This window comes from Hyla sarda, chromosome 5, assembly GCF_029499605.1.
Source record: "Hyla sarda isolate aHylSar1 chromosome 5, aHylSar1.hap1, whole genome shotgun sequence".
NCBI classification, from domain to species: Eukaryota; Metazoa; Chordata; class Amphibia; order Anura; family Hylidae; genus Hyla; species Hyla sarda.
Window position 1 is genome coordinate 2,793,381 of NC_079193.1, and position 17,982 is coordinate 2,811,362.

General features: G+C 42.3%; 1 protein-coding gene across 1 annotated transcript in view; it reads left to right on the forward strand.

Moving 5' to 3' along the window:
* LOC130272809 (protein Wnt-3a) overlaps positions 1 to 12,201 on the forward strand; it is a 171,656-nt gene extending 159,455 nt beyond the window's left edge. Inside the window, exons 3-4 of the mRNA XM_056518706.1 lie at positions 9,662 to 9,927; positions 11,074 to 12,201. Of these exons, the coding sequence (XP_056374681.1) occupies positions 9,662 to 9,927; positions 11,074 to 11,553 (746 nt within the window). The 3' untranslated portion in view covers positions 11,554 to 12,201. The remainder of the gene's footprint in view (positions 1 to 9,661; positions 9,928 to 11,073) is intronic.
* The last annotated feature ends 5,781 nt before the right edge of the window (positions 12,202 to 17,982 follow it).

Below are 17,982 nucleotides of genomic sequence, written 5' to 3' on the forward strand. Positions count from 1 at the left end.
ATTGGACATTTTAGGACTCATGGGACATCATATCCAACCTACAGGACATTATGGGAGCCATAGGACATCATAAGACTTATATGACATTTTAGGACCCATAAGACATGAAATACAACCTATAGAGATTTATGAGACCAATAGGACCGTATGGGACCCATAAGACATTTTAAGACTTATAGCACAATGGGATAAGATATCCTTCATGTCAGTCACAAATATTATATACATAGTGTCAGTCACAGATGGGATATATATGGTGTCAATAACAAATTATATCCTTGGTGTAAGTCACAGATATGATATACAGGGTGTCAGTCACAGATATGATATACAGGGTGTCAGTCACAGATATGATATACAGGGTGTCAGTCATAGATATGATATACAGGGTGTCAGTCACAGATATGATATACAGGGTGTCAGTCATAGATATGATATACATGGTGTCAGTCACAGATATGATATATATGGTGTCAGTCACAGATATGATATACATGGTGTCAGTCACAGATATGATATACATGGTGTCAGTCACAGATATGATTTATATGGTGTCGGTCACAGATATGATATATATGGTGTCAGTCACAGATATGATATACATGGTGTCAGTCACAGATATGATATATATGGTGTCAGTCACAGATATGATATACATTATGTCAGTCACAGATATGATATACAGGGTGTCAGTCACAGATATGATATACATGGTGTCAGTCACAGATATGGTATACATGGTGTCAGTCCCAGATATGATATACATGGTGTCAGTCACAGATATGATATATATGGTGTCAGTCACAGATATGATATACTTGGTGTCAGTCACAGATATGATATATATGGTGTCAGTCACAGATATGATATACATAGTGTCAGTCACAGATAGGATATATATGGTGTCAGTCATAGATATGATATACAGGGTGTCAGTCACAGATATGATATACAGGGTGTCAGTCATAGATATGATATACATGGTGTCAGTCACAGATATGATATATATGGTGTCAGTCACAGATATGATATACATGGTGTCAGTCACAGATATGATATACATGGTGTCAGTCACAGATATGATTTATATGGTGTCGGTCACAGATATGATATATATGGTGTCAGTCACAGATATGATATACATGGTGTCAGTCACAGATATGATATATATGGTGTCAGTCACAGATATGATATACATTATGTCAGTCACAGATATGATATACAGGGTGTCAGTCACAGATATGATATACATGGTGTCAGTCACAGATATGGTATACATGGTGTCAGTCCCAGATATGATATACATGGTGTCAGTCACAGATATGATATATATGGTGTCAGTCACAGATATGATATACTTGGTGTCAGTCACAGATATGATATATATGGTGTCAGTCACAGATATGATATACATAGTGTCAGTCACAGATAGGATATATATGGTGTCAGTCACAGATATGATATACATAGTGTCAGTCACAGATATGATATATATGGTGTCAGTCACAGATATGATATATATGGTGTCAGTCACAGATATGATATACAGGGTGTCAGTCACAGATATGATATATATGGTGTCAGTCACAGATATGATACACTTGGTGTCAGTCACCTATATGATATATATGGTGTCAGTCACAGATATGATATACATGGTGTCAGTCACAGATATGATATACATGGTGTCAGTCACAGATATGATATACATGGTGTCAGTCACAGATATGATATACATGGTGTCAGTCGCAGATATGATATACATGGTGTCAGTCATAGATATGATATACATAGTGTCAGTCACAAATATGATATATATGGTGTCGGTCACAGATATGATATATATGGTGTCAGTCACAGATATGATATACATGGTGTCAGTCACAGATATGATATATATGGTGTCAGCCACAGATATGATAAACATTGTGTCAGTCACAGATGTGATATATATGGTGTCAGTCACAGATATGATATACATGGTGTCAGTCCCAGATATGATATACATGATGTCAGTCACAGATATGATACACATGGTGTCAGTCCCAGATATGATATACATGAGGTCAGTCACAGATATGATATACATGATGTCAGTCACAGATATGATATATATGGTGTCAGTCACAGATATGATATATATATATATATGGTGTCAGTCACAGATATGATATATATGGTGTCAGTCACAGATATGATATACATGGTGTCAGTCACAGATATGATATATATGGTGTCAGTCACAGATATGATATACATGGTGTCAGTCACAGATATGATATATATGGTGTCAGTCACAGATATGATATACATGGTGTCAGTCACAGATATGATATATATATGGTGTCAGTCACAGATATGATATACATGATGTCAGTCATAGATATGATATATAGGGTGTCAGTCACAAATTATATACTTGGTGTCAGTCACAGATATGATATATATGGTGTCAGTCACAGAGATGATATATATGATGTCAGTCACAGATATGATATACATGATGTCAGTCACAGATATGATATATAGGGTGTCAGTCACAAATTATATACTTGGTATCAGTCACAGATATGATATATATGGTGTCAGTCACAGATATGATATATAGGGTGTCAGTCACAAACTATATACTTGGTGTCAGTCACAGATATGACATACATGGTGTCAGTCACAGATATGATATATAGGGTGTCAGTCACAGATATGATATACATGGTGTCAGTCACAGATATGATAAACATGGTGTCAGTCACAGATATGATATATATGGTGTCAGTCACAGATATGATATACATTATGTCAGTCACAGATATGATAAACATGGTGTCAGTCACAGATATGATAAACATGGTGTCAGTCATAGATATGATATACATGGTGTCAGTCACAGATATGATATACATGGTGTCAGTCACAGATATGATATACATGGTGTCAGTCACAGATATGATTTATATGGTGTGGGTCACAGATATGATATATATGGTGTCAGTCACAGATATGATATACATGGTGTCAGTCACAGATATGATATATATGGTGTCAGTAACAGATATGATATACATGGTGTCAGTCACAGATATGATATACAGGGTGTCAGTCACAGATATGATATACAGGGTGTCAGTCACAGATTTGATATACTTGGTGTCAGTCACAGATATGATATACATGGTGTCAGTCACAGATATGATATACATGGTGTCAGTCACAGATATGATATACATTATGTCAGTCACAGATATGATTTATACGGTGTCGGTCACAGATATGATATATATGGTGTCAGTCACAGATATGATATACATGGTGTCAGTCACAGATATGATATATATGGTGTCAGTCACAGATATGATATACATTATGTCAGTCACAGATATGATATACAGGGTGTCAGTCACAGATATGATATACATGGTGTCAGTCACAGATATGATATACATGGTGTCAGTCCCAGATATGATATACATGGTGTCAGTCACAGATATGATATACAGGGTGTCAGTCACAGATATGATATACATGGTGTCAGTCACAGATATGATTTATATGGTGTCGGTCACAGATATGATATATATGGTGTCAGTCACAGATATGATATACATGGTGTCAGTCATAGATATGATATACATGATGTCAGTCACAGATATGATATACAGGGTGTTAGTCACAGATATGATATACATGGTGTCAGTCACAGATATGATATACATGGTGTCAGTCACAAACTATATACTTGGTGTCAGTCACAGATATGACATACATGGTGTCAGTCACAGATATGATATATAGGGTATCAGTAACAAATGATATCCTTGTGTCAGGCACAGATATGATATACAGGGTGCCAGTCACAGATATGATATTCATGGTGTCAGTCATAGATATGATATACAGGGTGTCAGTCACAGATATGATATACATGGTGTCAGTCACAGATATGATATATATGGTGTCAGTCACAGATATGATATGCATGGTGTCAGTCACAGATATGATATATATGGTGTCAGTCACAGATATGATATACATGGTGTCAGTCACAGATATGATAAACATGGTGTCAGTCATAGATATAATATACATGATGTCAGTCACAGATATGATATTCATAGTGTCAGTCATAGATATGATATACATGGTGTCAGTCACAGATATGATATACTTGGTGTCAGTCACATATATGATATATATGGTGTCAGTCACAGATATGATTTATATGGTGTCGGTCACAGATATGATATATATGGTGTCAGTCACAGATATGATATACATGGTGTCAGTCACAGATATGATATATATGGTGTCAGTCACAGATATGATATACATGATGTCAGTCACAGATATGATATACAGGGTGTCAGTCACAGATATGATATACAGGGTGTCAGTCACAGATATGATATATTTGGTGTCAGTCACAGATATGATATACATGGTGTCAGTCACAGATATGATATATATGGTGTCAGTCACAGATATGATATACATTATGTCAGTCACAAATATGATATGCAGGGTGTCAGTCACAGATATGATATACATGGTGTCAGTCACAGATATGATATACATGGTGTCAGTCCCAGATATGATATACATGGTGTCAGTCACAGATATGATATACATGGTGTCAGTCACAGATATGATTTATATGGTGTCGGTCACAGATATGATATATATGGTGACGGTCACAGATATGATATATATGGTGTCAGTCACAGATATGATATACATGGTGTCAGTCATAGATATGATATACATGATGTCAGTCACAGATATGATATACAGTGTGTTAGTCACAGATATGATATACATGGTGTCAGTCACAGATATGATATACATGGTGTCAGTCCCAGATATGATATACATGGCGTCAGTCACAGATATGATATACATGGTGTCTGTCACAGATATGATATACATGGTGTCAGTCACAGATATGATATATATATATATGGTGTCAGTCACAGATATGATATATATGGTGTCAGTCACAGATATGATATATAGGGTGTCAGTAACAAATGATATCCTTGTATCAGACACAGATATGATATACATGGTGTCAGTCACAGATATGATATATATGGTGTCAGTCACAGATATGATATATATGGTGCCAGTAACAGATATGATATTCATGGTGTCAGTCATAGATATGATATATATGGTGTCAGTCAAAGATATGATATACCTGGTGTCAGTCACAGATATGATATACATGGTGTCAGTCAAAGATATGATATACATGGTGTCAGTCACAGATATGATATATAGGGTGTCAGTCACAGATATGATATACATGGTGTCAGTCACAGATATGATATACATGGTGTCAGTCACAGATATGATATACATGGTGTTAGTCACAGATATGATATACAGGGTGTCAGTCACAGATATGATATACATGGTGTCAGTCACAGATATGATATACTTGGTGTCAGTCACAGATATGATATATATGGTGTCAGTCACAGATATGATATACAGGGTGTCAGTCACAGATATGATATATATGGTGTCAGTTACAGATATGATATACATGGTGTCAGTCACAGATATGATATACATGGTGTCAGTCACAGATATGATATACATGGTGTCAGTCCCAGATATGAAATATATGGTGTCAGTCACAGATATGATATACATGGTGTCAGTCACAGATATGATATACACGGTGTCAGTCCCAGATATGATATACATGGTGTCAGTCACAGATATGATATATATGGTGTCAGTCACAGATATGATATATATGGTGTCAGTCACAGATATGATATACATGGTGTCAGTCACAGATATGATATATATATATATATACAGGGTGTCAGTCACAGATATGATATATATATGGTGTCAGTCACAGATATGATATATATGGTGTCAGTCACAGATATGATATATAGGGTGTCATCCATCGTCTCCTCACTTTCTGTTATTTTAGGGGCCGGGTTGATAGACGGTGGGGTCCGGGGCTCTGGGCAGGTTGCTGCCTGCTCTCTGCTCTAGTTAATTCCTGGCAGCGGTTATATTTTGGCTTGATAACCTCTGTATGAAGAAGAGCCTGGCAGATTTACCGGTGACAGAAATGATCCGGAAACTTTTTGTGTTCACCTCAGGGTAACCGTATTTTTAGCACTTGCTCTATGATCTATTGTTAGAAAACAAACAGAGTCCTGGGCTGCGAACGGAAAAAAAGAGAATTTTATTAGTGTTGTAGTAACTTCTGTGTATAGTGTGCCAACTACTAAGAGTATAGACACCGCGCCAACCGTAATAGAGATGTAGTCATATGGGCACTGATATCCCCATACTATGTACTGTGTATAATGTGCCAACTACTAAGAGTACAGACACCGCGCCAACCGTAATAGAGATGTAGTCACATGGGCACTGATATCCCCATACTATGTATAATGTGCCAACTACTAAGAGTGCAGACACTGCGCCAACCGTAATAGAGATGTAGTCACATGGGCACTGATATCCCCATACTATGTACTGTGTATAATGTGCCAACTTCTAAGAGTACAGACACCGCGCCAACCGTAATAGAGATATAGTCATATGGGCACTGATATCCCCATACTATGTACTGTGTATAATGTGCCAACTACTAAGAGTACAGACACCGCGCCAACCGTAATAGAGATGTAGTCACATGGGCACTGATATCCCCATACTATGTACTGTGTATAATGTGCCAACTACTAAGAGTATAGACACCGCGCCAACCGTAATAGAGATGTAGTCACATGGGCACTGATATCCCCATACTATGTACTGTGTATAATGTGCCAACTACTAAGAGTACAGACACCGCGCCAACCGTAATAGAGATGTAGTCATATGGGCACTGATATCCCCATACTATGTACTGTGTATAATGTGCCAACTACTAAGAGTACAGACACCGCGCCAACCGTAATAGAGATGTAGTCATATGGGCACTGATATCCCCATACTATGTACTGTGTATAATGTGCCAACTTCTAAGAGTACAGACACCGCGCCAACCGTAATAGAGATATAGTCATATGGGCACTGATATCCCCATACTATGTACTGTGTATAATGTGCCAACTACTAAGAGTACAGACACCGCGCCAACCGTAATAGAGATGTAGTCACATGGGCACTGATATCCCCATACTATGTACTGTGTATAATGTGCCAACTACTAAGAGTATAGACACCGCGCCAACCGTAATAGAGATGTAGTCACATGGGCACTGATATCCCCATACTATGTACTGTGTATAATGTGCCAACTACTAAGAGTATAGGCACTGCACCAACCGTAATAGAGATGTAGTCACATGGGCACTGATATCCCCATACCATATACTATGTATAATGTGCCAACTACTAAGAGTACAGACACCGCGTCAACCGTAATAGAGATGTAGTCATATGGGCACTGATATCCCCATACTATGTACTGTGTATAATGTGCCAACTTCTAAGAGTACAGACACCGCGCCAACCGTAATAGAGATGTAGTCATATGGGCACTGATATCCCCATACTATGTACTGTGTATAATGTGCCAACTACTAAGAGTACAGACACCGCGCCAACCGTAATAGAGATGTAGTCACATGGGCACTGATATCCCCATACTATGTACTGTGTATAATGTGCCAACTTCTAAGAGTACAGACACCGTGCCAACCGTAATAGAGATGTAGTCATATGGGCACTGATATCCCCATACTATGTACTGTGTATAATGTGCCAACTACTAAGAGTACAGACACTGCGCCAACCGTAATAGAGATGTAGTCACATGGACACTGATATCCCCATACTATGTACTGTGTATAATGTGCCAACTACTAAGAGTACAGACACCGCACCAACCGTAATAGAGATGTAGTCACATGGGCACTGATATCCCCATACTATGTACTGTGTATAATGTGCCAACTACTAAGAGTACAGACACCGCACCAACCGTAATAGAGATGTAGTCACATGGGCACTGATATCCCCATACTATGTACTGTGTATAATGTGCCAACTACTAAGAGTATAGACACCGCGCCAACCGTAATAGAGATGTAGTCACATGGGCACTGATATCCCCATACTATATACTATGCATAATGTGCCAACTACTAAGAGTATAGACACCGCGCCAACCGTAATAGAGATGTAGTCACATGGGCACTGATATCCCCATACTATGTATAATGTGCCAACTGCTAAGAGTACAGACACTGCGCCAACCTTAAAAGAGATGTAGTCACATGGGCACTGATATCCCCATACTATGTACTGTGTATAATGTGCCAACTACTAAGAGTACAGACACCGCGCCAACCGTAATAGAAATGTAGTCACATGGGCACTGATATCCCCATACTATATACTATGTATAATGTGCCAACTACTAAGAGTACAGACACCGCGCCAACCGTAATAGAGATGTACTCACATGGGCACTGATATCCCCATACTATGTACTGTGTATAATGTGCCAACTACTAAGAGTACAGACACTGCGCCAACCGTAATAGAGATGTAGTCACATGGGCACTGATATCCCCATACTATGTACTGTGTATAATGTGCCAACTACTAAGAGTACAGACACCGCACCAACCGTAATAGAGATGTAGTCACATGGGCACTGATATCCTCATAATATGTACTGTGTATAATGTGCCAACTACTAAGAGTATAGACACCGCGCCAACCGTAATAGAGATGTAGTCATATGGGCACTGATATCCCCATACTATGTACTGTGTATAATGTGCCAACTACTAAGAGTACAGACACCGCGCCAACCGTAATAGAGATGTAGTCACATGGGCACTGATATCCTCATAATATGTACTGTGTATAATGTGCCAACTACTAAGAGTATAGACACCACGCAAACCGTAATAGAGATGTAGTCATATGGGCACTGATATCCCCATACTATATACTATGTATAATGTGCCAACTACTAAGAGTACAGACACCGCGCCAACCGTAATAGAGATGTAGTCACATGGGCACTGATATCCCCATACTATGTACTGTGTATAATGTGCCAACTACTAAGAGTATAGACACCACGCAAACCATAATAGAGATGTAGTCACATGGGCACTGATATCCCCATACTATGTATAATGTGCCAACTGCTAAGAGTACAGACACTGCGCCAACCTTAAAAGAGATGTAGTCACATGGGCACTGATATCCCCATACTATATACTATGTATAATGTACCAACTACTAAGAGTATAGACACCGCGCCAACCGTAATAGAGATGTAGTCACATGGGCACTGATATCCCGATACTATGTACTGTGTATAATGTGCCAACTACTAAGAGTACAGACACCGCGCCAACCGTAATAGAGATGTAGTCACATGGGCACTGATATCCTCATACTATGTACTGTGTATAATGTGCCAACTACTAAGAGTATAGACACCGCACCAACCGTAATAGAGATGTAGTCACATGGGCACTGATATCCCCATACTATATACTATGTATAATGTGCCAACTACTAAGAGTATAGACACCGCGCCAACCGTAATAGAGATGTAGTCACATGGGCACTGATATCCCCATACTATGTACTGTGTATAATGTGCCAACTTCCAGACAAAGACACCATCTAATTTTTTCCCTCCATTTATTACCAGCTACCAGGGAGTCGGCCTTCGTTCACGCCATCGCCTCGGCTGGAGTAGCGTTTGCCGTTACCAGAGCCTGTGCCGAAGGAACCGCCACCATCTGCGGATGTGACAACCATCACAAGGGTCCTCCGGGTGAAGGCTGGAAATGGGGCGGCTGCAGTGAGGACATGGACTTCGGAAGCATGGTGTCTCGAGAATTCGCAGACGCTCGAGAGAACAGACCAGATGCTCGCTCGGCCATGAACAGACACAACAACGAAGCAGGGAGAACAGTAAGTACAGGCACAAAAACGTTCTGTTCCATGACAGTCCGATAAAAAATGGTCCCACAGTAAAAAAAATTCAAAAATAGATTTCCAGTTATTAAAGGGGTACTCCGCCCCTAGACATCTTATACCCTATCCAAAGAATAGAGATAAGATGTCTGATTGCGGGGGTCCTACCGCTGGGGACCACTACAATCTCCCTGCTGCACCCGGCGTTCCTTTAGAGCATCAAGTACAGCGACGGAGGCTCATGATGTCACGGCCACGCCCCCTCAATGAAAGTCTATGGGAGGAGGCGTGATGTCAGACATCTTATCCCCTATCCTTTGGATAGGGTATAAGATGTCTAGGGGCGGAGTACCCCTTTAATGTGCCAAACTACACCAGCAGATTGGGCAAGTGCCACATGATCGAGCACACTTATCCGACCAGGTCCTAAACTTGTATTTTTAGTTGACAATGGTGAAAGAAATCTAACCTGATAATTTTTGGCAGACAATATTCTTCCATCAGCCATCGTGAACTACTGTTGTCCAAAATCGTCGGATATGCCCTTTTCGGGCGGCATTTATTTTATGGTTAGTCAAAGCTTTACAGGAATACTCCACTCCCCAGCGTTCGGAACATTTAGTTCCAAGCGCTGGTTGCAGGCTTCGGGGGTCACCCTGCCCCCTCGTGACGTCACGCCCCACCCCCTCAATGCAAGTCTATGGGAGGGGGCATGACGGGGGCATGACGGGGCTAATAAATGGAAATCTATTTTTTATTTCCATAGACTTGCATTGAGGGGGCGTGGCCGTGACGTCACGGGCCTCCACCCTGCATCGCCAGTCATTCGGCACGGAGCGAAGTTCGCACTGTGCACCGGTTGTCTGGGGTGCCGCAGCCGATATCGCGGGGGACCCCAGCTGCAGGACCCCCGCGATCAGACATCTTATCCCCTATCCTTTGGATAGGGGATAAGATGTCTAAGGACGGAGTACCCCTTTCAAAAAGGGATCAAGTTAAAGCAGAGACATTTTTTTGAAGCTTCCTGAGCCTCCAGGTTGTGGCCATCTTGACAATCGGTCGCCCATCGTACTCATCTTTTTCTCTGTTATTGATCTTAGTCGGTCTTACTAATGCTCTTTTATTTTCCTTCTGTTTCTACAGTCCATCACCGACCACAGACACCTGAAGTGTAAGTGCCACGGACTGTCCGGGAGCTGTGAGGTGAAGACATGTTGGTGGTCGCAACCAGATTTTCGCATGATCGGAGATTATTTGAAGGACAAGTACGACAGCGCTTCGGAAATGGTGGTGGAAAAGCATCGTGAATCCCGCGGGTGGGTCGAGACGCTTCGACCAAAATACACTTTCTTCAAGCCACCGACTGAGCGGGATCTGATTTACTACGAGAACTCCCCAAATTTTTGTGAGCCTAACCCCGAGACTGGATCTTTCGGAACAAGAGACAGGATATGCAACGTCACCTCTCACGGGATCGACGGGTGCGATCTCTTATGCTGTGGACGAGGACACAACACGAGGACTGAGAAGAGAAAAGAAAAGTGCCATTGCATCTTTCACTGGTGCTGCTACGTCAGCTGTCAGGAATGCATAAGGGTCTACGACGTCCACACGTGCAAATAAGGACCAATCAATGAGACTCTTCCCATAAACTGAAGACTGTGATGTCCAGGCTTGGCTCAGTGAGTCCTTTCAATATGACAGAGACCTTTAACTGTTTGACTTAACGTCCTACAGCGTCTTGGACGTCCCAAGATGCCCCGGAGAGTAGCCTTTCACTTTCACTTAGGTGAAAATATCTTGAAACTCGTTGTTGATACACGATGGCGATGAGAACGTTCTAATATGTCACCACCGGGAACGGAAAAGTTCCATTGTGTCGGTATCTACTTTCAACTTATAGTTACGGAGAAGATTTATCTCTGATGGAGTCTATGAATTTAGGAACATTCCATTTGTTTTTCGTTAGCACAAACACTGCCTGTCTTCTGTACTTCAGAGAGAAGGACTTGGCTAAAAGTAGATAAAGCCTAATATACAGCCATGTTCTGCTATATCTGTATCCCATGAGTGGAGACTCGTCTGTCCAGGGCTCAAGTCCTGCAGGAACGTGTGGGAACGGAGTTCCTGCACTTTTTCCACAACAGGAACACCATTCCTTTTAGCAGGAGTCTTGCACGACCAGCCATTGAGTAAAAGAGTTCCCACACTTTCTTCTCCAGGACTTGAACCCTGTGTCTGTCTTAGACAGTCCCGTACATCAAGTCTTCATTAAAGGGGTACTCCACTGGAATATATATATATATATATATATATATATATATATATATATATATAGATATATATATATATATATATAGAGATATATATATATATATATATATATAATTTTTTTTTTTTTTTATCAAATAGTGCCAAAAAGTTAAACAGATTTGTAAATTACTTCTATTAAAAAATCTTAATCCTTCCAGTAGTTCAGCTGCTGTATACGACACAGGAAGTTCTTTTCTTTTTGGATTTCCTTTCTGTCTGACCACAGTGACACCTCTGTCCATGTCAGGAACTGTCCAGAGCAGGAGCAAATCCTCATAGCAAACCTCTCCTGCTCCGGACATTTCCTGACATGGACAGAGGTGTCAGCAGAGAGCACTGTGGTCAGACAGAAAAGAAATCCAAAAAGAAAAGAACTTCCTGTGGAGCATACAGCAGCTGATAAGTACTGGAAGGATTAAGATTTTTAAATAGAAGTCATTTACAAATCTGTTTAACTTTCTGGCACCAGTTGAATTAAAAAATAAAATACAATAAATAAATAAATGTTTTCCAGTGGAGTACCCCTTTAAGTCAGGAATAGATATTATCATGGAATCCCACGTAGAAACGTCTTCCATGATCATGGCCGCAGTGCGGACTTTCATTCTGTATTTCTCATGAATGGAATTGACTCTCCACCCGGACAAAATTCATTATGTTAAGAAGAAACAACGAGAGGCCACTCACCGCATAATGTGCTTCACTTTAAAGGGGTATTCCGTTAAAAAAAAAATAATAATAATTGCTTTCATATCAACTGGCTCCAGAAAGTTAAACAGATTTGTAAATGACTTCTATTAAAAATCTTAATCCTACCAGTACTTATCAGCTGCTGAAGTTGAGTTGTTCTTTCCAGTCTGACCACAGTGCTCTCTGCTGACACCTCTGTCTCATGGAGAAAATCCCCATAGAAAACCTCTCCTGCTCTGGACAGTTCCTGAGACAGACAGAGGTGTCAGCAGAGAGCACTGTGGTCAGACTGGAAAGAACAACTTAACTTTAGCAGCTGATAAGTACTGGATTTTTTCATAGAAGTTTTTTTTTTTACATATCTGTGTAACTTTCTAGAGCCAGTTGATCTAAAAAAAAAATTAGTTTTTCACTGGAATACCCCTTTAATATCTTTGTTGCATAAAAGATGCCAGCAAGGCAGGACATGACGCCAGGAAGGCGCTGCAGCGCCTTCCTGGCGTCATGTCCTGCCTTGCTGGCGTCTTTTATGCTCAAAGATATTAAAGTGAAGCCGGTTATGCGGTGAGTTGCCTTTCGTTGTTTCTACCTCTTACCATATGGATTTACCTGTTGGCGCCTAGAGATCGGGCACCGCCGCACGTTGTCTGTTTGACCGTTCCAGTTAGTCCGTGGCCATAGCGGCGCACTAGAAGTTCTACGGTATATTGTGGATGTGCCGCCTTCCGTATCTGCTTCACAAAATTCATTATGTGCCATTGAAATTCTCAGATGATTGTTGTAGATTGTGTTCTCGATGGCCATGAGAGATGTAGAACCCCGCCCAAGTGTCCTGACAGTCCTGATGGGACCATGTTGGCATCTACGACATTACTGACCACTAGAGGCAAAGAAAGGTTCAGTCTAGAACTCTTTAAAGGAGGCCGTACCCTCTAGAGGAAAGTAGGTTGATGGTTGAATGTCAAACAAATAAAAGTCGTACAAAGAAGCCGACGACCGGAAAACAGCCGAGGCTCCCGGGGAAACGCCATAGAGATTTCACCGTACCGGGTGCTCGATCCAGAAGGAAAGAATTGCACACAGTCCCACAAATCTAGAAAAGGGGCGGCACTCACCTGTACAGACGTGCAAAAAATATAAAGAGCAAAATAAAAGTCCATTGGGGCACACAGGTTACTCCGTCAGCATGTGCGTCTCCAGCGGAGGAACCTGTGTGCCCCAATGCACTTAAAGGGGTACTCCACTGCACTTAAAGGGGTACTGGAAAACATTTTTTTATTTTTTTTAAATCAACTGGTGTCAGAAAGTTAAACAGATTCATAAATTACTTCTATTTAAAAATCTTAATCCTTCCAGTACGTATCAGCTGCTGCATGCTCCACAGGAAGTTGTGTAGTTCTTTCCAGTCTGACCACAGTGCTCTCTGCTGACACCTCTGTCCATGTAAGGAACTGTCCAGAGCAGGATAAGTTTTCTATGGGGATTTGCTTCTACTCTGGACAGTTCTTTACATGGACAGAGGTGTCAGCAGAGAGCACTGTGGTCAGACTGGAAAGAACTACACAACTCCCTGTAGAGCATACAGCAGCTGATAAGTACTGAAAGGATTAAGATTTTTAAATAGAAGTAATTTACAAATCTGTTCAACTTTCTGGCACCAGTTGATTTAAAATAATAATAATGATAATGTTTTCCAGTGGAGTACCCTTTAACCCTGATCCAGCGGAGTATCCCTTTAACCCTGATCTAGTGGAGTACCCCTTTAACCCTGATCCAACGGAGTACCCCTTTAACCCTGATCCAGCAGAGTACCCCTTTAACCCTGATCCAACGGTGTACCCCTTTAACCCTGATCCAGCGGTGTACCCCTTTAACCCTGATCCAGTGGAGTACCCCTTTAACCCTGATCCAGTGGTGTACCCCTTTAACCCTGATCCAGTGGAGTACCCCTTTAACCCTGATCCAGTGGTGTACCCCTTTAACCCTGATCCAGTGGAGTACTCCTTTAACCCTGATCCAGTGGAGTACCCCTTTAACCCTGATTCAGTGGAGTGCACCTTTAACCCTGATCCAGTGGTGTACCCCTTCAACCCTGATCCAGTGGTGTACCCCTTTAATCCTGATCCAGTGGTGTACCCCTTCAACCCTGATCCAGTGGTGTACCCCTTTAATCCTGATCCAGTGGAGTACCCCTTTAACCCTGATCCAGTGGAGTACCCCTTTAACCCTGATTCAGTGGTGTACCCCTTTAACCCTGATTCAGTGGAGTGCCCCTTTAACCCTGATCCAGTGGAGTACCCCTTTAACCCTGATCCAGTGGTGTACCCCTTTAACCCTGATCCAGTGGTGTACCCCTTTAACCCTGATTCAGTGGAGTACCCCTTTAACCCTGATTCAGTGGAGTGCCCCTTTAACCCTGATCCAGTGGTGTACCCCTTTAACCCTGATCCAGTGGTGTACCCCTTTAACCCTGATTCAGTGGAGTGCCCCTTTAACCCTGATCCAGTGGAGTACCCCTTTAACCCTGATCCAGTGGAGTACCCCTTTAACCCTGATCCAGTGGAGTACCCCTTTAATAAATCAGATATTTTTTTGCAGGTCTGTACAGGTGAGTGCCATCCGTTTTTCTTGCTTCGTGGGATAAAAGTCGTACACATTTTAGTCCATTTTGGCTATTTTAGTCCTTGTTCTTTCACCGAACAATTGTCTTCAAACGCTGTCAACTATTGGACACATATTTTAACATTTAAAAAAAAACACGTCTTTAAAAGATATTTGTCACCAAACGTCCCCTTTCCTCAAGCCCCTCCCCCCCCATACTCGTGCACGCTCGGCTCTATTCTGACCAACTTTACGCACCAGTGTGTGGCGACCTTTACTGCCCGCGCCGGACAATTATTTGTCTACCTGAGCAATAATGAAATCTGCACTTAACGAGCCCGGCTGCTTTACGTCGTCTTCTCTTTCCACCAGTCCCTCGGTCACGGCCGTAGACATGAACGCGCTGAATCGTCGCTACCAAAACCCTCATCAGACGAAGCCTCCACATTTCATCCTCCTCTCTGGCAGCACAAGATGGCGCTTCTCATTGGAGAACAACCGCTGCTCTAGATCTGACCCACCACAACCAAATAAAACCATCCAGCCCAACAATACCGATGCGGAATCCAATAGGACCGGAGCTGGAGTGAAACGGAAGGATCCGCAGAAAAAGCACTAACGGAGACGGTTTCTTCTTCCCTTACAATGCTGCTATCCACCCTATAATAACTATACAAATATATAATTGTTTTCTTTCTATGAAAGAAATTGTTTAGACGATAGTTTTGTTTTTTGTTTTTTTTTTAAGATCAAAATAAGATGTGAAGTTTTTGTACTAATTCATCTTCTGATAATTTTTGTTGCAGTTTATAGAAAGATCTTGATGGGGATACTCCGCCCCTAGACATCTTATCCCCTATCCAAAGGACAGGGGATAAGATGTCTGATCGCGGGGGTCCATTGCGATCCCCCTGTTGCCCCCGGCGTCCGTTTAGAGCGTGGAGTGCAGCGCCAGAGGCTGGTGATGTCACGGTCGCGCCCTGCTCGTGATGGCCGTGACATCACAAGTGGGGCGTGGCCGTGACATCACCAGCCTCTGGCCCGCCAGTCATCCGGAGCATGGAGTGAACTACGTTCCGTGCCGGATGACTGGCGATGCGGAGGCTGGTGACATCATGGCCACGCCCCCTCAATGCAAGTCTATGGGAGGGGGCATGCCGGCCGTGACATCACGAGTGGGGCGTGGCCTTGACATCACCAGCCTCCGCATCGCCAGTCATCCGGTGCACAGAGTGAACTTCATTCCGTGCCGGATAACTGGCGATGCGGAGGCTGGTGACATCACGGCCACACCCCCTCAATGCAAGTCTATGGGAGGGGGCGTGACGGACGTCACGCCCCCTCCCATAGACTTGCATTGAGGGTGTGTGGCCATGACGTCATGAGCGGGGAGTGGCCGTGACATCATCAGCCCCAGCATCGCCAGTCATCCGGCGAAGTTCACTCCGTCCACCAGATGTCTGGGGTAATGCAGCCAAGATCGCGGGGGTCCCCAACAGCGGGAACCCCGCGATCAGACAGATAAGATGTCTAGGGGCGGGGTACCCCTTTAAGTTCTTTGGAGACCGGGGAGAGAGTATTAGTAGGAGAGTGCAATAGGCAGCGTGTAGTCAGGACCAGCCGTGATCTCAACCATAGACCAGGAAGTGTCTTTAGATATGACGTAAGGAGATGGCGGAGAGCGCGGTAGACGCCAATAAGATGACTTGGATCATGGATGATCTTGGTCTTGGTCAATGGATGGAAAAAAGGTCAATGACCAATGAGAACGGAGCTCGTCCTCCATACCTGTTACTACGGTGACGATTGCCAACGATTGGTCATTAGACTGAGCCGCCACAATGCGTCCTCCTCCTCCTCTGCTCAACCGCAACCCCGAAACCTTTCACTGTAACCCGTCGCCCCTCTTCTTCCATGACGCACGTGTAATATCACGATCCAAAGCTATTAGGTTATGAGTTTTCTTTTCTTTTTGTATTTCTTAAGTTGGATGATTTTTTTAATGACTATTTATTTTATGAATAAATGTATATATTAGTGAGAGTATATATTTTCAGAGATAACTTGTCGGGACAGTGTTGTTATCGCTTTGCTACTGTTGTCGTGACCTCAAAGTCTTATTTCGGTTCCTACTGACAGCACATTAGTCATGGCGTCTGTTATTACCTTTGTGTTATCTGTAATATTGTTAGATTGTGATAACTCTGTATTGAGAATTAAATATGGATTCATTTTAAACTATTTCTCCGGCGAGGTCGGCGACGCCTTCGCTCCACACGAGACGGAGAATTCACTGCGTCCAATGGCGGCAAATCTGAATCACTTGTGCGATAATGTCCGGGGGGGGGGGGGGGGGGGGGGGGGGGGGGTATAAATCTATGATACATGGAAGAGGCCGCTCGGAGTTGGTGTTGGTAAAGAGGTATTCCGCATCTAGACATGTTATCC